Source organism: Salmo salar, chromosome ssa01, assembly GCF_905237065.1.
Source record: "Salmo salar chromosome ssa01, Ssal_v3.1, whole genome shotgun sequence".
In the NCBI taxonomy this organism is placed as follows: Eukaryota; Metazoa; Chordata; class Actinopteri; order Salmoniformes; family Salmonidae; genus Salmo; species Salmo salar.
In genome coordinates, this window is record NC_059442.1 from 26,872,950 (window position 1) to 26,894,035 (window position 21,086).

The following is a 21,086-nucleotide window of genomic DNA, read 5'->3' on the forward strand; positions in this document are numbered from 1 at the left end:
TGCTGATGAGGATGTGGTGATTGACAGTGTCGAAAGCCTTGGCCAGGTCAATGAATACGGCTGCACAGTATTGTTTCTTATTGACGGCGGTTAAGATATCGTTTAGGACCTTGAGCGTGGCTGAAGTGCACCCATGACCAGCTCTGAAACCAGATTGCATAGCGGAGAAGGTGCGGTGGGATTCGAAATGGTCAGTAATCTGTTTGTTGACTTGGCTTTCGAAGACTTTAGAGAGGCAGGGTAGGATAGATATAGGTCTGTAGCAATTTGGGTCAAGAGTGTCCCCCCCTTTGAAGAAGGGGATGACCGCAGCTGCTTTCCAATCTTTGGGAATCTCAGACGACACGAAAGAGAGGTTGAACAGGCTAGTAATAGGGGTTGCAACAATTTCGGCAGATAATTTTAGAAAGAAAGGGTCCAGATTTTCTAGCCCGGCTGATTTGTAGGGGTCCAGATTTTTCAGCTATACCGGTATCGATGCACGGACCGGTTTGGGTTTTTACTTTATCTTCTATAACGGTATTTCAATGTTTGGTTTGCTAAATGTGATAAGCTGTGTGTAAAGTCCATTTTTATATACTGAACAAAAATATAAACGCAACATGTAAATTGTTGGTCCCATGTTTTATGAGCTGAAATAATAGATCCCATACATTTTCCATATGTAACAGTATAGGTCTAAGCGTGAGTGACGTCACCCGATTGAAACGCTATTAGCGCGCACCACCGCTGACTAACTAGCCATTTCACATCGGTTACACACACACAAAAAGCTTTTTTCTCTTAACCATGCCAGAACAGGACCTCCCAATCTGGATTCTTCACCTGCGGACCGGACAGCTGATTAAATTGAGGAGTATTTATGTCTCTAATAAAGCCTTTTTGTATGGAAAAACTAATTCTGATTGGCTGGACCTGGCTCCCCAGTGGGTGCGTCTATGCCTCCCATGGCTGCGCCCTGCCCAATCATGTGAAATCCATAGATTATGGCCTAATGAATGTATTTCAATTGACTGATTTCCTTATATGAACAGTAACTCGGTAGAATCTTTGAAATTGTTGCAGGTTGCGTTTATATTTTTTGTTCAGTATCGTTTACTTTGCTACATGAGTCATCTCTCTGCCGCTTTCCACACAGACCTAGCCCCGTCCCGTCAGTCAAGGAGCGTATTTGTTGTTCCTCGACCACCAGAAACGTGCGTTCAGTCTGCATGGTCAATGTTGATGACGATGCCGTTTTCACTTTGCTTCTTAATATAAATCCACTAGCGTTCTATAGTTACACTATTAGTTTGTGTTTCTTACATCTGCAAACAGCTGGTTTGTTTTTTCTTAGCAAGTTTGGCCTAAATCTTGTTAGCCGCTAATGCTAATCACTAGTTAGCTGGCTAATATATGTACTGTCCGAGCAAACGTAATTAGCTATACAGCCTGATAATAGCAATGATGGCGTAGACCTAAATCAGCAAGTTGTTTGTGCAACAGTGTCTTCTAAATCATAGAGGAATACGCGAAACAAGAATGTAACCTACGTGAAGTAGATTAGAGAAAACATTCAATGTAACCAAAGCTTATAGTGCAAGTTCCCTTGGAAACACTTATCAAAACTTTGGATCCTACCCTGTCACAACTCCTCCCTGGCATTTTCATTCGTTGTCAAGTCAAACAACATTATTCAAAGTGCACACTATTATATTCTAACTATAGAATTAGAATAATCATTCTATTTCCATGATTCCAACAGTTCACCCAAGTGTTTTGCTCTAAATCACAAGTCAAATCGCAATTGCAACATTTGGTTAAAAATAAGGCCTAGATTGATTGCCCATATGTGTAGCTCTACTTGGCAGCATGGAAATGATCTCAAAATCAGTGCAGGAAATGCAGAAATTGATAAATTATTTTGGGTTGAAGTTTAATTGAACATTATAAAACAATCAGAATGGATAAAGACCCATTAAAATAATTTAGAATGTATGTGTTGCAACCCTAGGGTCAAGCACTACTCATGAAGCAAATGTAAAACTCTTCTTATTTAAAAACATAAACTACCGTCATACCGTCAAATTTAAAAAAAATAATACTTTGATATGATATTTTGGCCATATCGCCCAGCTCTAAAATGAGGGAGGAAAAATATTTTCAATTTTAAGACTTTATTAAATAATTTTCTTCTACAAATTGCCAAAATGTAAATAATGCTACAAATACAAATAAAAATACGAATAAATACAGAATATACACTCATTTACAAAACAGTCCTACGAGCTAGCTAAAAAGGAAATTGAAAGCGACTCACCATTTCAAATCATTATAAAAGTAAATGGAACTGTTTTTGAGGACCACAGGAGGTGAAAAGTGTTGCAGCCCTTGGACTCTTAAGGACGTTACACACTTTACGCAAACGACAGCAAACGAGGCAGGGGGTGCAGCCCTTTGGACAGTGGCTGCCTCTGTCCGTGTCAATTGGAAAGACAATTAGAGGCTTATTAGTGGCCTGTGGAGATGTGTAACTTGTGGAGAGTGAGCGCTCCCAGAGCGACATCTCCAGCCGGGAACAGTCCGAGACATTGTCTCACCTAATTATGCAACAGGAGGTGAAAATAATGCTCCAAATACATAATGTTCTACGTACTTTGTGTGGCTCAAATTCTGGAACGGATCATATACGACACTCCCCATTTGCATAGAGTGTGTAGGGTCTGTTAGAGGAGAACTCTGCAGTGAGTGAATTTAGCCCAACTGTCTCTATTTAAATGAAAAGTCCAGGAACTTGATGATGGTTGTAGTATGAGTGTATACATAAAGGCATAAGTCTGATTCTGAGTCTTAAGTCAGTCGTCTGGGTGTTGTATTACTCTCTTTGCAGACACATACTGTGTAAAGAGCATTCCTGGGGTCTTCACTTCTTGGGTCTCTCCAGGATGTTCAGGAACTTTCCCCTGGTCATCTCCCTGGCTGGAGAATGAACAAATGATACAACGTAAATATCAACAACTGAACATTTCAGAAACGTTTTGTAGCACCTCTTATTCAACTTGAGGTAACCTACCTAAAAATAATTTGTTAATTGAAAGTATTTCCACTGATTCTCTATATGCTTCTGGGAACTAGTGATGCACGGGTCCGCTGTTTGTTCACCTGCCCACAATTGCTAATAACCCATCCGCCCGACTATGTGTGATAGTGAAAATCCACACCCAACCCTAACCAGCAAATATAGAAAATGCGCTACAGGCTAGTCAAATGAAAGATTTTTTACAGGGAGTGCAGGTTTTTTGTTGCTGCCTGATTTAGATACTTTACATGACCAAAAGTATGTGGACACCTGCTTGGCAAACTTCTCATTCCAAAATCATGGGCATTAATATGGAGTTGGTCCCTCCCTTTGCTGCTATAACAGCCTCCACTCTTCTGGGAAGGCTTTCCACTAGATGTTGGAACATTGCTATGCGGGGACTTGCTTGCATTCAGCCACAAGAGCATTAGTGAGGTCGGGCACTGATGTTTGGCGATTACGTCTGGCTCGCAGTCGGCATTCCTATTCATCCCAAAGATGTTTGATGGGGTTGAGGTCGGGGCTCTGTGCAGGCCAGTCAAGTTCTTCCAAACCGATCTCGACAAACAATTTCTGTTTGGACCTCGCTTTGTGCACGGGGGCATTGTCACGCTGAAAGAGGAAAGGGCCATCCCCAAATTGTTGCCACAAAGTTGGAAGCACAGAAACGTCTAGAATTTCATTGTATGTTGTAGCTAGGGTTGCAAAATTCCGTGAACTTTCAATAAATTCCCTGGTTTTCCCGAAGTCCCAGTTGGAGATTTCCCAGAATAAGCAGGAAATCCAGAATTCCAGTCCCAGAACATTATTCCTACTCCACCAAACTTTACAGTTGGCACTATGCATTGGGACTGGTAGCATTCTCCTGGCATCAGCCAAACCCAGATTCATCCGTTGGACTGCCAGATGGTGAACCGGGATTCATCACTCCAGAGAAAGTGTTTCCAATGCTCCAGAGTCCAATAGCGGCGAGCTTTACACCACTCCAGCCGAAGTGCATCGCCCATGGTGATCTTAGGCTTGTGTGTGCCTGCTTGGCCATGGAAACCCATTTCATGAAGCTGCCGAAGAACAGTTCTTGTGCTGACTTTTCTTTCAGAGGCAGTTTGGAACTCATTAGTGAGTGTTGCAACCAAGGACAGACGATTTATACGCATTATGCACTTCAGCAGTCGGGTTCTGTGAGCTTGTGTGGCCTACCACTTTGTGGCTGAGCTGTTGTTGCTCCTAGACGTTTCCATTTCATAATAACAGCACTTACAGTTGACCGGGGCAGCTTTAGCAGGGCAGAAATTTGATGAACTGGCTTGTTGGAAAGGTGACATCCTATTATGGTGCCACTTTGAAAGTCACTGAGCACTTCAGTAAGGCCATTCTATTGCCAATGTTTGTCTATGGAGATTGCATGGCGGTGTGCTCAATTTTATACACCTGTCTGCTACGGGTGTGGCTGAAATAGCCAAATCTACTAATTTGAAGGGGTGTCCACACACTTTTGTATATATAGTGTATGATTCTGCGTATAATTTCCGTCATTTTGGTGGGCTATTTGTTAGTCTATAATTAAAATACATGCACCTTCTCTATTGTCATTGCCCTAGAACACTAAATAAACCCTTGCTCAACAGAATAATGTAATAGATCGATAGAATGAATGCTTCAATCTAGTTGACACTGGTAAAGTTCTCTCTGTCATCTTATTTCACGGAGCAATGCAATAACACACACATACACACAAAAAAAGGAATGTTTTTCTTTGCAAAATGTCCAAATGACAGCTGTTTGACTGGTTGTAAGGAAATAGAAAGCTGTGAAAACGACCCAACGTGTTTCTGATTAGATCTGAGTTCGGCTTCGATGCATATTTCATGTGGTTGAAATACTATCAGCTTTTATGATGCTGATAAAGACAGCACCTCTACAGATGGTATCTGAGCATTCACATTCTCTCAGGTGTCTCAAGGGTTTCCTGGTGTCAGGAAAATAACCTCTCACTCAACATCAACAAAACAAAGGAGATGATCGTGGACTTCAGGAAACAGCAGAGGGAGCACCCCCCTATCCACATCGATGGGACAGTAGTGGAGAAGGTAGAAAGTTTTAAGTTCCTCAGTGTACACATCACAGACAAACTGAAATGGTCCACCCACACAGACAGCGTGCTGAAGAAGGCGCAACAGCGCCTCTTCAACCTCATGAGGCTGAAGAAATTTGGCTTGTCACCAAAAACACTCACAAACTTTTACAGATGCACAATCGAGAGCATCCTGTCGGGCTGAATCACCTCCTGGTACGGCAGCTGCTCCGCCCACAACCGGAAGGCTCTCCAGAGGGTGGTGAGGTCTGCACAACACATCACCGGGGGCAAACTACCTGCCCTCCAGGACACCTACACCACCCAATGTCACAGGAATGCCAAAAAGATAACCAAGGACAACAACCACTCGGGCCACTGCCTGTTCACCCCGCTATCATCCAGAAGGCGAGATCAGTACAGGTGCATCAAAGCTGGGACCGAGAGACTGAAAAACAGCTATCATCTCAAGGCCATCAGACTGTTAAACAGCCATCACTAACATTGAGTGGCTGCTGCCAACATACAGACTCAATCTCTAACCACTTTAATAATTAATAATTGGATGTAATAAATGTATCACTAGTCACTTAAACAATGCCACTTTATATAATTTTTACATACCCTACATTACTCATCTCATATGTATATACTGTACTCTATACCATCTTGCCTATGCCGTTCGGCCATCGCTCATCCATATATTTATATGTACATATTCTTAATCATTCCTTTACACTTGTGTGTATAAGGTAGTTGTTGTGAAATCGTTAGATTACTTGTTAGATATTACTGCACGGTCGGAACTAGAAGCACAAGCATTTTGCTACACTCGCATTAACATCTGCTAACCATGTGTATGTGACCAATACAATTTTAAGACGCTGAAATAAAGAAATCATTTTCCCCCACTCCTGTTCTCAAGTCCACATTTTGCCTACATTTGATGTATCATTTTACTGCAAGGATGTTTTTATTCTGCAGGATTTAATATTAAGACTATGTGAGAGTTTATAGACCTACAGAGTGTGTCCAGATTTCAGTTTCCATTTAACCCATCTTAACAGTAGGCTACAGTTCCCTTGACATGCCATAGGCCTATTTGAAGTCCCATTTTGTGACTGTCGAATTTGTATAGCACCTCACAATCATCACACACTGCTGTCATCCTCTTTTACCACTTCACCAAATCTTTCCCAAACATTACTTTTCTGGCACTCCCTTTCCTTAATTTTCAACTCTCCTTTCGCAGCTTTTGTCTTAATGAATTAAACTTCGACAATGTCCGTTTTGCCTCCATGGATTGACATGAACTTCACAAAAGCATTTGGTGATTGGCGTGTAGTCTATTTGGCGCACGTACAGTTAAGTTTAGGCTTATGCACTAATACCAGATAGTCTAAAATAATGAAAAACCTTAATGTAGCCTATACATATAGAGTGAGGGAAAAAAGTATTTGATCCCCTGCTGATGTTGTACGTTTGCCCACTGACAAAGAAATGATCAGTCTATAATTTTAATGGTAGGTTTATTTGAACAGTGAGAGACAGAATAACAACAAAAAAATCCAGAAAAACGCATGTCAAAAATGTTATAAATTGATTTGCATTTTAATGAGGGAAATAAGTATTTGACCCCCTCTCAATCAGAAAGATTTCTGGATCCCAGGTGTCTTTTATACAGGTAACGAGCTGAGATTAGGAGCACACTCTTAAAGGGAGTGCTCCTAATCTCAGCTTGTTACCTGTATAAAAGACACATGTCCACAGAAGCAATCAATCAATCAGATTCCAAACTCTCCACCATGGCCAAGACCAAAGAGCTCTTCAAGGATGTCAGGGACAAGATTGTAGACCTACACAAGGCTGGAATGGGCTACAAGACCATTGCCAAGCAGCTTGGTGAGAAGGTGACAACAGTTGGTGCGATTATTTGCAAATGGAAGAAACACAAAAGAACTGTCAACCTCCCTCGGCCTGGGGCTCCATGCAAGATCTCACCTCGTGGAGTTGCAATGATCATGAGAACAGTGAGGAATCAGCCCAGAACTACATGGGAGGATCTTGTCAATGATCTCAAGACAGCTGGGACCATAGTCACCAAGAAAACAATTGGTAACACACTACGCCGTGAAGGACTGAAATCCTGCAGCGCCTGCAAGGTCCCCCTGCTCAAGAAAGCACATATACATGCCCGTCTGAAGATTGCCAATGAACATCTGAATGATTCAGAGGACAACTGGGTGAAAGTGTTGTGGTCAGATGAGACCAAAATGGAGCTCTTTGGCATCAACTCAACTCGCCGTGTTAGGAGGAGGAGGAATGCTGCCTATGACCCCAAGAACACCATCCCCACCGTCAAACATGGAGGTGGAAACATTATGCTTTGGGGGTGTTTTTCTGCTAAGGGGACAGGACAACTTCATCGCTTCAAAGGGACGATGGACGGGGCCATGTACCGTAAAATCTTGGGTGAAAACCTCCTTCCCTCAGCCAGGGCATTGAAAATGGGTCGTGGATGGGTATTCCAGCATGACAATGACCCAAAATACACGGCCAAGGCAACAAAGGAGTGGCTCAAGAAGAAGCACATTAAGGTCCTGGAGTGGCCTAGCCAGTCTCCAGACCGTAATCCCATAGAAAATCTGTGGAGGGAGCTGAAGGTTTGAGTTGCCAAACGTCAGCCTCGAAACCTTAATGACTTGGAGAAGATCTGCAAAGAGGAGTGGGACAAAATCCCTCCTGAGATGTGTGCAAACCTGGTGGCCAACTACAAGAAACATCTGACCTCTGTGATTGCCAACAAGGGTTTTGCCACCAAGTACTAAGTCATGTTTTGCAGAGGGGTCAAATACTTATTTCCCTCATTAAAATGCAAATCAATTTATAACATTTTTGATATGCTTTTTTCTGGATTTTTGATTGCTTCTGTGGACAGGTGTCTTCTATACAGGTAACAAGCTGAGATTAGGAGCACTCCCTTTAAGAGTGTGCTCCTAATTTCAGCTCGTTACCTGTATAAAAGACACCTGGGAGCCAGAAATCTTTCTGATTGAGAGGGGGTCAAATACTTATTTCCCTCATTAAAATGCAAATCAATTTATAACATTTTTGACATGCGTTTTTCTGGATTATTTTGTTGTTATTCTGTCTCTCACTGTTCAAATAAACCTACCATTAAAATTATAGACTGATCATTTCTTTGTCAGTGGGCAAACGTACAAAATCAGCAGGGGATCAAATACTTTTTTCCCTCACTGTAAATTGCACAAGAATTATACATTTATGGATTTAAGGTATTGTTTTCTCTCTTTCCCAACACCCACCTGCCCTTCAGCCACACAATATTTAATGATCCTAAACTCGCCTGCCCTGCAGATATAACCGCGGGAACTACGGGTTATGAGTCAACCCGTGCGTCACTACTGGGAACACTACAAACGTTATGCTGTCAAAACATGCTTTGACCAGGGATTTAGACTTAAACAAGCTACAGCACTCCATCTCTCAGTCCCTCACTTCAGAGCAGAATCACTTATCAATGCAAAGCATGCATTTCATTTGTGAGATGTCTAACAGGGAGGTAATTGACACCAACATCTGTTCCATTGTGGGCATGGAAAACAACCTAAGACGGCCATTTTGAGGCTGTAATCAAACCCCCAAATGCTCATGCTCCAGATACTCAACTAGTCTAAAGATGGCCAGTTTTATTGCTGCTTTAGTCAGGACAACAGTTTTCAGATGTGCTAACATAATTGCAAAAGGGTTTTCTAATGACCTATTAGCCTTTTAAAATGATAAACTTGGATCAGCTAACACAATGTGCCATTGGAACACAGGAGTGATGGTTGCTGATAATGGGCCTCTGTACGCCTATGTAGATATTCCATAAAAAATCTAACGTTTACAGCTACAATAGTCATTTACAACATTAACAATGTCTACACTGTATTTCTGATCAATTTGATGTTATTTTAATGGACCAAAAAATTGCTTTTCTTTCAAAAACAAGAACATTTCTAAGTGACCCCAAACTTTTGAACGGTAGTGTATGTGTGTTGGTGTTTGCGGGCATGCAAGTGTGTTCAAGAATAAGAACTGATAAAGGTTAAATATTTTTTTTAAATAACAACAACAAAAAGGATAGGGGGAGTGATGGGGGATTTGTTGTCTGAAAGATACCGTTCTCTGGAACGCAAACGAATCAACCCACATAGGGTTGGGCATTTGAAATTATTTTACTAATTGAATAATATTACATTTTTTTGGATATCCGGATAGGCGATAATAATAATGACTTGACCTATAAGAATGACGCAAATACACATGGCAGAGGTAAACAGCAGATCGGCTGCTTGCTTTTCTCTGGTTATTTGGCTAACTGCAACAGCAAAAGAGAAGCCTGATTTTAGCCATGATAGAACAGATTCTGTTACAAAAAGGTTTTCTGGTGAGTATTTTGCATTGATCTGTCTAGTCTTGTGGAAACTCTGTTAGGCGAGTGCCTGTAATTGCTATTTGAAAGGAAACACAGCATAACGATGTCAGGGCAGCCTGGAGGGAGAAATGCGCAGCAGTAGCTCAACGCAAGGTTATAAACATTCTCAAAAGTTTGTTGTTTTATTAAATTAAGAATTTAAAATATCATATCCTTGTAGGTAAAAATGTCACAATTTAAACAAATCTTTTTCATTTTTAAAATAGGCCAAATCTCCAAAGATGACACTCTCTCAAGTAATTGAATACGAACATCTGTTTGGATATCCGGATATTCGATTAACAGTGCCCATACCTAGTCCATAACTTTCCATCATAGAGTGCCTTATGTGTAAGAGACTATGGCGATATTTTTCCTCACTGACTGCCATTACTATACACTTACCACTGAAATACCATAGTAAGAACCGAAGACACTGATCAGATAGCACTCCCAACACAGACCATAAAGGTTAGCTAGAAAAGCCCATGAACTGGGAGAAGTACTTTGTAGAGACATAATGAAAAGCACTTGGTGGGGGTCTACAAAACAAGCTCTGCGCAATAGTTCTGGATCCGTGCCAACCCCATACTGTAGCTCGACAACAGATTGGCCCCAACTGAAGGCCTTTTGTCACTTTGCTTCTATCTGGTAAGGAGAGTATTTCAGGAGGTTTTCAGTCAACAATAGCCAGATTATGTCACAATGGAAGCTACAGCAATGTTCCTCCAGCATCAGTGTGACCCTGGAGAGGCCTCACCCAGATCCAGTAATTACTCTTTGTTCTTGGTAATAAGAGAAGAAGGCTCTTAGGGAATCAAAGCTCAGGCAGGGCCAAGAGGGGAGCAGGGATCACCTGTTCAAACCCACACAAAAAACACCTCCTTCATACAGTTGCTAAGCATACCCACCAGGACATGAAGAGCAATACAGGCAACACATTTCAAGTGGGCAGCGGCCCTTCATCTTGTATCTTTTTGGAAAAACATGCATACAAATACCACAGTCCCAAGCGTTCCCACCCACACAGAAGGTCCACAGTTGTAGAAGTGTCTGTCTCTGCTCGTTGAACCTGACACCAGAGCTGATGAGCAGCCTGGGTTTCTGGGTGCTTGTTGGGCTGTGCAGAGCGTTGTGGTGCACGGTGAAGGGGTTAGCAGCTAATGAAAAACCAGGGTGGATTGTAATTTAGATGAGCCGCCCCGCCTGGAATGATAATGCCCCGGCTGAGCAAGGGCCGCTTCACCTTGAGGTGTCCATCATCAGGTTAACATGACGCTAATTGGATTGGGATTGATACATTTTGTGCGGCGCTGCTGTCTCTTCGAATAACACCAAACAAAAATAATCAGAGCCCCCGGACAGACAGGCAGACAGGATCTTAGATCGAATGAAACAATCAGTATCAGGTGGGATGTAATGAATTAGGATGACCCAAAACGACTGGTGCACAGATATCATTTCCCTATTTGGAAGAGTTGGGCTTGGTGAGCCAAAGGCTACCACAACAGTGTTTAACATCAGTAATTAGGCCTACACACCGCACAGAGGAATAGAGATCTACATGTTAAATAGAGAAGATAGATCCAACAGCATGATTAGTAGTCTGCTATGACCTTGTATTTGATGATGACACTAAATAAAAAGACAAGAGTGTAGATAAAACTATAACCTAAAATGATAGATTTATCGCTATATTGCGTTCATATACAAATGACATACTTCATGTGGATGGAGACAGGACCTCGAGAGCCTTCAAACTTAATTCTGGACCTCAAAGCCAGTTCCACTCCATTTTCTCATTGTTGCCCTCTAGACCTGGAACACCTGTGTGCAATTAATTATCAAGCAGAACAGAAAACCAGCACACTCCAGACATCGTAGGGTAAGGGTGTTTTCACACTTGGTCCCTTTCAGACAATTTTTGGGAACTCGGTGTGGTTCGCTTCATTTTTTGTTGAGTGCGAAGACTCCAAAAGGAACTCAAACACATCAAAAGAGTCCCCAAAGCGAACCAAAACTGAGACCATCTCGATATGTGGTCTGAGTTTGCTTTGCTTGAATTCCGCGGTCAGGTTCCCTTATTTTTATTTATTTTTATTTCACTTTTACCCCGTTTTCTCCCCAATTTCATGATATCCAATTTGTAGATACAGTCTTGTCCCATCCCTGCAACTCCTGTACGGACTCGTGAGAGGCGAAGGTCGAGAGCCATGCGTCCTCCAAAACACGACCCCGCCAAACCGCACTGCTACTTGACACACTGCTCGCTTAACCCGGAAGCCAGCTGCACCAATGTGTCGGAGGAAACACCATGGTGACCGAATTCAGCACGGATGCGCCCGGCCCGCCACAAGGAGTCGCTAGAGTGCGATTGGACAAGGACATCCCAGCCGGCCAAACCCTCCCTTAACCTGGACGATGCTGGGCCAATTGTGTGCCGCCTCATGGGTCTCCCGGTCGCGACTGTCTGCGACACAGCCTGGGATCGAACCCGGGTCTGTGGTAGAGGTCGACCGATTAATCGGAATGGCCGATTAATTAGGGCCGATTTCAAGTTTTCATAACAATCGGTATTTTTGGACACCGATTAGCCGATTACACACACACACATTTAAAAAAAAAAGTTTTTATACACCTTTATTTAACTAGGCAAGTCAGTTAAGAACACATTCGTATTTTCAATGACGGCCTAGGAACGGTGGGTTAACTGCCTTGTTCAGGGGCAGAACGACATATTTTTACCTTGTCAGCTCGGGGATTCGTTTTTGCAACCTTCCGGTTACTAGTCCAACGCTCTAACCACCTGCCTTACATTGCACTCCACGAGGAGCCTGCGTGGCAGGCTGACTACCTGTTACGCGAGGGCAGCAAGAAGCCAAGGTAAGTTGCTAGCTAGCATTAAACTTATCTTAGAAAAAACAATCAATCTTAACAATCACTAGTTAACTACACATGGTTGATGATATTACTAGTTTATCTAGCGTGTCCTGCGTTGCATATAATCGATGCGGTGCCTGTTAATTTCTCATTGAATCACAGCCTACTTCGACAAACGGGTGATGATTTAATAAGCGCATTTGCGAAAAAAGCACTGTCGTTGCACCAATGTACCTAACCATAAACATCAATGCCTTTCTTTAAAATCAATACACAAGTATATATTTTTAAACCTGCATATTTAGTTAATATTGCCTGCTAACATGAATTTCTTATAAGCAGTCAGGGTATATGCAGCAGTTTGGGTCGCCTGGCTCATTGCGAACTGTGTGAAGTCCATTTATTTCTAACAAAGGCCGTAATTAATTATGACATAACATTGAAGGTTGTACAATGTAACAGCAATATTTAGACTTAGGGATGACATCCGTTAGATAAAATACGGAACGGTTCCGTATTTCACTGAAAGAATAAACGTTTTGTTTTCAAAATGATAGTTTCCGGATTCGACCATTTTAATGACCAAAGGCTCGTATTTCTGTGTGTTATTATGTTATAATTAAGTCTATGATTTGACAGAGCAGTCTGACTGAGCGATGGTAGGCACCAGCTGGCTCGTAAGCATTCCTTCAAACAGCACTTTCGTGCGTTTGCCAGCAGCTCTTCGCAATGCTTCAAGCATTGTGCTGTTTATGACTTCAAGCCTATCAACTCCCGAGATTAGGCTGGTGTAACCGATGTGAAATGGCTAGCTAGTTAGCGGTGGGTGCGCGCTAATAGCGTTTCAAACGTCACTCGCTCTGAGACTGGGAGTAGTTGTTCCCCTTGCTCTGCATGGGTAACGCTGCTTCGAGGGTGGCTGTTGTCGATGTGTTCCTGGTTCGAGCCCAGGTAGGAGCGAGGAGAGGGGCAGAAGCTATACTGTTACACTGGCAATACTAAAGTGCCTATAAGAACATCCAATAGTCAAAGGTATATGAAATACAAATTGTATAGAGAGAAATAGTCCTATAATTCCTATAATAACTACAACCTAAAACTTCTTACCTGGGAATATTGAAGACTCATGTTAAAAGGAACCACCAGCTTTCATATGTTCTCATGTTCTGAGCAAGGAACTTAAATGTTCGCTTTTTTACATGGCACATTATGCACTTTTACTTTCTTCTCCAACACTGTTTTTGCATTATTTAAACCAAATTGAACATGTTTCATTATTTATTTGAGGCTAAATTGATTTTATTTATGTATTATATTAAGTTAAAATAAGTGTTCATTCAGTATTGTTGTAATTGTCATTATTACAAATAAAAAAAAATTATCGATATCGGCGGTTTTTGGCCCTCCAATAATCGGGATCAGTATCGGCGTTGAAAAATCATAATCGGTCGACCTCTAGTCTGTAGTGACGCATCTAGCACTGCGCTCCAGTGCCTTAGAACGCTGCACAACTCGGCAGGCCCAGTTCCCTTTTTTAGGGCAATGTGAACACAAAGCTTCCCAGGTTCACTTGTCATTATTCCCGCACCACACACTAAACTATGCAACACAGTTTCACCTGCCATAACCCCTCACACTAGACTACTGCAACACAGTTTCAATTGCCATAACCCCTCACACTAGACTACTGACATAACCCCTCACACTAGACTACTGACATAACCCCTCACACTAGACTACTGACATAACCCCTCACACTAGACTACTGCAACACTGTTTCCCCTGCCATAACCCCTCACACTAGACTACTGACATAACCCCTCACACTAGACTACTGACATAACCCCTCACACTAGACTACTGCAACACTGTTTCCCCTGCCATAACTCCTCATACTAGACTACTGACATAACCCCTCACACTAGACTACTGACATAACCCCTCACACTAGACTACTGACATAACCCCTCACACTAGACTACTGACATAACCCCTCACACTAGACTACTGCAATACTGTTTCCCCTGCCATAACTCCTCATACTAGACTACTGACATAACCCCTCACACTAGACTACTGACATAACCCCTCACACTAGACTACTGACATAACCCCTCACACTAGACTACTGACATAACCCCTCACACTAGACTACTGACATAACCCCTCACACTAGACTACTACAACACTGTTCCCCCCTGCCATAACTCCTCATACTAGACTACTGACATAACCCCTCACACTAGACTACTGACATAACCCCTCACACTAGACTACTGACATAACCCCTCACACTAGACTACTGACATAACCCCTCACACTAGACTACTGCAACACTGTTTCCCCTGACATAACCCCTCACACTAGACTACTGACATAACCCCTCACACTAGACTACTGACATAACCCCTCACACTAGACTACTGACATAACCCCTCACACTAGACTATCAACACTGTTCTGCCATAACCCCTCACACTAGACTACTGACATAACCCCTCACACTAGACTACTGACATAACCCCTCACACTAGACTACTGACATAACCCCTCACACTAGACTACTGCAACACTGTTTCCCCTGCCATAACTCCTCATACTAGACTACTGACATAACCCCTCACACTAGACTACTGACATAACCCCTCACACTAGACTACTGACATAACCCCTCACACTAGACTACTGACATAACCCCTCACACTAGACTACTGACATAACCCCTCACACTAGACTACTACAACACTGTTCCCCCTGCCATAACTCCTCATACTAGACTACTGACATAACCCCTCACACTAGACTACTGACATAACCCCTCACACTAGACTACTGACATAACCCCTCACACTAGACTACTGACATAACCCCTCACACTAGACTACTGCAACACTGTTTCCCCTGACATAACCCCTCACATTAGACTACTGACATAACCCCTCACACTAGACTACTGACATAACTCCTCATACTAGACTACTGACATAACCCCTCACACTAGACTACTGACATAACCCCTCACACTAGACTACTGCAATACTGTTTCCCCTGTCATAACCCCTCACACTAGACTACTGACATAACTCCTCATACTAGACTACTGACATAACCCCTCACACTAGACTAGTACAACACTGTTTCTCCTGCCATAACCCCTCACACTAGACTACTGACATAACCCCTCACACTAGACTACTGCAACACTGTTTCTCCTGCCATAACCCCTCACACTAGACTACTGCCATAACCCCTCACACTAGACTACTGCAACACTGTTTCCCCTGACATAACCCCTCACATTGGAGAGAGAAGATGATGTGCAGGTTCGTAGAAAAAAAAACTGTTTTTGGATATTGACTAGTGATTGTCAAGGATACAAAGGATTCCAAAATATATGTGGAATTTTGTACTGACACGATGTTCAAATTATTTGTTTGCAATATATTGATCTATAGGCTAAGAGAGATTCATAAACGGATTATTCAATTGTGGGGCTTGAATGGTGTGAGAAGACAACAACATAGTTGCTGATAATCAAAACATAAGGTCCAAAATCCATTCCAGCTCTTAACTTCTTATGGATGGGTGGCAGTATTGAGTAGCTTGGATGAAGAAGGTGCCCAGAGTAAACTGCCTGCTTCTCAGGCCCAGAAGCTAAGATATGCATATTATTAGTAGATTTGGATAGAAAACACTCTGAAGTTTCTAAAACTGTTTGAATGATGTCTGTGAGTATAACAGAACTCATATGGCAGGCAAAAACCTGAGAAAAATCCAACCAGGAAGTGTGGAAATCTGAGGCTTGTAGTTTTTCAAGTGATTGCCTATCCAGTATACCGTGTCTGTGGGGTCATTTTGCACTTCCTAAGGCTTCCACTAGATGTCAACAGTCTTTAGAATGGTGTTTCATGCGTCTACTGTGAATGGGGCGAGAAGAGCCATTGGAATCAGATGACTGAGAAAATGACATGAGCTCAGACAGGCGCGCTTCCTTTTCATTTCTGAAGACAAAGGAATCGTCCGGTTGGAATATTATGAAGATTTATGATAAAAACATCCTAAAGATTGATTCTATACATCGTTTGACATGTTTCTACAAACTGTAATATAACTTTTTTTACTTTTCGTCTGAACTTACTGCGCGAGCACAGTGCATTTGGATTACTCGACTGAACGCGCGAATAAAAAGGAGGTATTTGGACATAAAGGATGGACTTTATCGAACAAAACAAACATTTATTGTGGAACTGGGATTCCTGGGAGTGCATTCCGATGGAGATCATTAAAGGTAAGTGAATATTTAGAATGGTATTTGTGACTTCTGTTGACTCCAAAATGGCGGGTATCTGTATGGATTGTTTTGATGTCTGAGCGCTGTACTCAGATTATTGCAAAGTTTGCTTTCACCGTAAAGCTTTTTTGAAATCTGACACAGCGGTTGCATTAAGGAGAAGTGTATCTTTAATTCTGTGCCTTGTATATTTTATCAAAGTTTATGATAAGTATTTCTGTAAATTGATGTGGCTCTCTGCAAAGTCACCGGCGGTTTTGGAGGCAAAACATTCCTGAACATAACGCGCCAATGTAAACTGAGATTTTTGGATATAAATATGAACTTTATCGAACAAAACATACATGTATTGTGTAACATGAAGTCCTATGAGTGCCATCTGATGAAGATCATTAAAGGTTAGTGATTAATTTTATCTCTATTTCTGCTTTTTGTGACTCCTCTCTTTGGCTGGAAAATGGCTGTATGTTTTTTTGTGACTAGGTGCTGACCTAACATAATTGTTAGGTGTGCTTTCGCTGTAAAGCCTTTTTGAAATCGAACACTGTGGTTGGATTAATGAGAATCTTATCTTTAAAATGGTGTATAATACTTGTATGTTTGAGGAATTTTAATCATGAGATTTCTGCTGTTTTGAATTTGGCGCTCTGCACTTTCACTGGCTGTTGATCCCGTTAACGGATTTCAGCCGTAAGAAGTTAAAGGGGCAGTAGCCTACATTGAGTGCACAATTTTCAGTTAGGCCTACAGCATTATTTAATCTCCAGTAATTCTTCTGCTATTTCATCTGTTATCAATGATATTTACATGTTAATATTATCTTCCGATTACAATGTTTTTTAACTAAATCAATTAGTTTACAAAATGTACGTTGGTATATCTAGCTGTCCGATAACACGTTCTGATGGAATGGCTTGTCCTGGACTTTTACCCAGAGTGCATTGAGTGAATGTTGGAAAAATATCTTGGTTCCTTTCAGAACATACCAATTTGAATGCAAAGAGGACTCAGACCTCAAAAAAGGTGAAGTGAACTGGCAAAAGAGTTGAGTCCTCATGCAAATGCAAGGGCAGTGTGAATACAAAGAGAACAGAGTTATTTTGCTTATTTTTTTACACCAGAGTTCACGTTAAAGAGGACTGAGGGCTATATGTGAAAACACCCTAAGAGTTAAATACCCCTGCTTTAGAGAATACTATTGAGTCATTGGTCTCCTAATCCCAGTTTATCATTCTGATCTCTCTGCTAAGAGCGTGTTAAATGGACCACTGGTTTCTGGAGAGGCCTGCTAATGGGAGAGACTGGTGGCCCTCTCCCTCCGTATCTCTCTCGATCCCCCCAACAATAAATGAGAGCAGCCTGGTCTGTGGCTGTAGCCCCCCCCCCCCTCTAACCCCTCTGAGCCACTCATTAATTACGAGTTCAGTTTAGCATCCGCCTCTGTCACATAGAAACTCATATGTTTTGCATTGTAAGAGAAATATTAAAAGCGGGAAGAGAAATGATCAGCCAGTCAGCCACCCTCAGGCAACTGGACTCACACACACGGAGTGGAAGACACCGACATAGATGGCAAACACCCTCCCCCCCCACCCAGAAACACACACTCACACACAGATGCATGTATACATGCCCACACATAGACACTGGTACACGGCAGGGGCAATCAATACTGATTAGAAGGAGTTAGAGATGTGTTTAGTTGATTACAAAGGTCAATCACTAATTCTGTACTTATTTATCAGTGACTTGTTACAGCTGCCAGCCATACTAAATAACACCTTATGGATTGTGAGGGCCATGTCTTCACCCTGTTGATTAGTTGCGCTCTAATTATCATTTAGCCCTGGCTGGGCTGGCCTGGGAATGCCATCACAATGTGGGACTGATGGGAAATAAAAATGACAAAATGTCCCCCTCAACCAAATGAATATCCAATACTGAATACAATATTCGTCCACCAGCACTTCTCAAAATAGCATTCTCCCAATGTAAATGTATAGCCTAAATGTGTGACATCACCTTCCTACCGTTTGGAGTGGGTGATCTGGGTGTCATTGTCACATCATCTTGTCCCCCCCGTGTGTAGAATGGTAGTAATCGTGATGAGGCCGCTTCACCTCTCCAGGCACACGCCAGAGGAGCCAGCCAGACCCCTGTTAGCCCTAGAGACAGATGACCACCTGGGTTAACTGGCGTCCCAGCCTCCAGACCCGACTTCCACAATTCACTATCATTAAGAGTCAAGCAGACTAATCTGACCCCCGCTGCCCATCTTTAAGTGCCACTCAGCTATTACTGGTTGTAAGCTTTACTTAATGGATTTAACATCCATTCTCACTGTCCACTTCCCCTGGGACCCGGGGATGACACCCCCCACAAACCCCTCCTTCCTCCATTAACACATTCACTCACCCCCCCTTCCCATATACACACCCGCCTCACAAAACATAGCCTACACCTGACGCTCATGTTTGTGTTCACAATTCAATTACGTACTTATTGATACTTCACAGGGATATTTAAGATGCAGACACAGCCAGTGATTTCCCAGGGGAGCCACTGGTTCCTCTTTATGTCCCAACCGAGAGCGCTCCTCTCCTCCCCCCTCTTCTCTCCCTCCAATATATTCCTGCCTGTGTGCACTGAGACACACACACACACGCTCGCACAAACAAACACATCTACACCTCCCCACCCATGCCACAGCCTATCCCTGTTCAAGAGGTGTCCTTATTAATAGGCAATCAGTCAAAATTCATTCATTAAAATGCCTAAAAGGTTTTACACCGCCACTATGATTAGCTGGGAAAGAAAATCCAATGAATTCCTAATGCGTTTATGGAAATGAAGTGTCATTTCCGATCTGCTCAGGGAGGCGGCAGGCAGGCAGGCAGGCAGGCAGGCAGGCAGGCAGGCAGGCAGGCAGGCAGGCAGGCAGGGCTGAAGAACAGGCGGTGTGTGCAGCTCTCTTTCCCTCGACCATGATACACACCTCCAACACTGATACAGAGACAGAGGGCAAAGCACCATAGCTTCTAGGCTGTTTAGACAACCTTAGTGTAATAGTCGAACATTCAAAATTGCTAAAAGTGAACTGAAGAATTTCAAGAGTTTGATGAACCACAATTCTGATTGTACGATTGCGATTCAGCACTGACTGTTGCTACATGCTTCAACAGCTGCACTAAATATAAACAGTCAGGAACCTAAACTGCGTTAACCATGCAACACTGGTTAGAGGCTTCTGGATTAACTTGGTACATATTGTGCTAAACAGAAACGGTGTTTTTAGGGACACTTTTCTCATACCAGCAATTTCATCTCCTCAAGCCAAACAACATTTCACCCAAAACATGCATCTCAAATCGCAAAAAAATTAAATAATTTGATACAGAAAACTTCTCAACACACACATCATCGTTTGACTCGTTTCAGTTTCCCATCACGCCATTCCTAATGGCATCTTTACCACGGACAATTCTCCAGCGGGTGGGCCTTGCTATTCATCTCCACTATGAGCTCATAAAGCAGGCCGATGCGGAGAGGAGGACAGAGGAGAGGAGGGGGTGGGTCCCCAGTTCCTCATTCAGAGGTTGTCAGAGAGCAGAACTTCATAACGGCCCGCCCCGCGGTCGCTCAGGCCGCCCTGATGGATTGATGAAGGCACATTAGCACCATGGGCCAGTGTGAATGCAATCATATTCAGCAGCCCTGGCCTCTTAATAGGAAGGAGATTGATGCTGGGCCATTAGGAGCTGTCAGCACTGACCTTCAGCCTCAACTCCACATAGGCAGGGATGTAGGGGTCATCCTGGCTTTACTGTGGTGGCGACACAGTGGTGTTTAGACCTGGACAGCTCTTTGCCACCGCCAGCCAATACTAAGCAGCACTGGTCTTGACTGGCGTTCCCTTGTATCAAACCAAACCTGGAGGATTACCTGGATGATTATGACAGCCTCATTGAGGAAGATTGGCAGGTCTTGCTGTAAAATAATGTGGCAGCAGCAAGACCTGTCATCTGTCTGTCTGTGCAGAGCTCTGCAGAAGGCGACTAGAATCAGGTCAGACTCTTTCTATCCACTCCAACCCAAATTCCAACCCCTCCCCTCTGGCCACAGCTACAGGCAGCCAGAAGTAAAAACCAACAGAGACAAAGTATTTTATTCAAGTGCAATACTTCAAAATTAACAAGATCTTAGACTAATATGCACTTTAAGCACCTTGACATGCAAATGGCTCTTTATATAAACTAGGGCACCAGTAAGGACTTCCTATACTAGACAACTTGTTACAGCTGTT

At 42.7% G+C, this 21,086-nt stretch overlaps 1 protein-coding gene across 3 annotated transcripts in view; it reads right to left on the reverse strand.

Moving 5' to 3' along the window:
* Positions 1-2,139: 2,139 nt before the first annotated feature.
* LOC106589484 (protein lin-52 homolog) overlaps positions 2,140-21,086 on the reverse strand; it is a 30,894-nt gene continuing 11,947 nt past the window's right edge. For 2 of the 3 annotated variants that reach the window (XM_045716031.1, XM_045716037.1), the window contains exons 6-7: positions 18,814-18,948; positions 2,140-2,958 (exon numbers count right to left, since the gene is read on the reverse strand). In XM_045716031.1, the coding sequence (XP_045571987.1) occupies positions 2,903-2,958; positions 18,814-18,948 (191 nt within the window). In that variant the 3' untranslated portion in view covers positions 2,140-2,902. The remainder of the gene's footprint in view (positions 2,959-18,813; positions 18,949-21,086) is intronic. The other variant, XM_014179611.2, reaches the window with a different exon arrangement.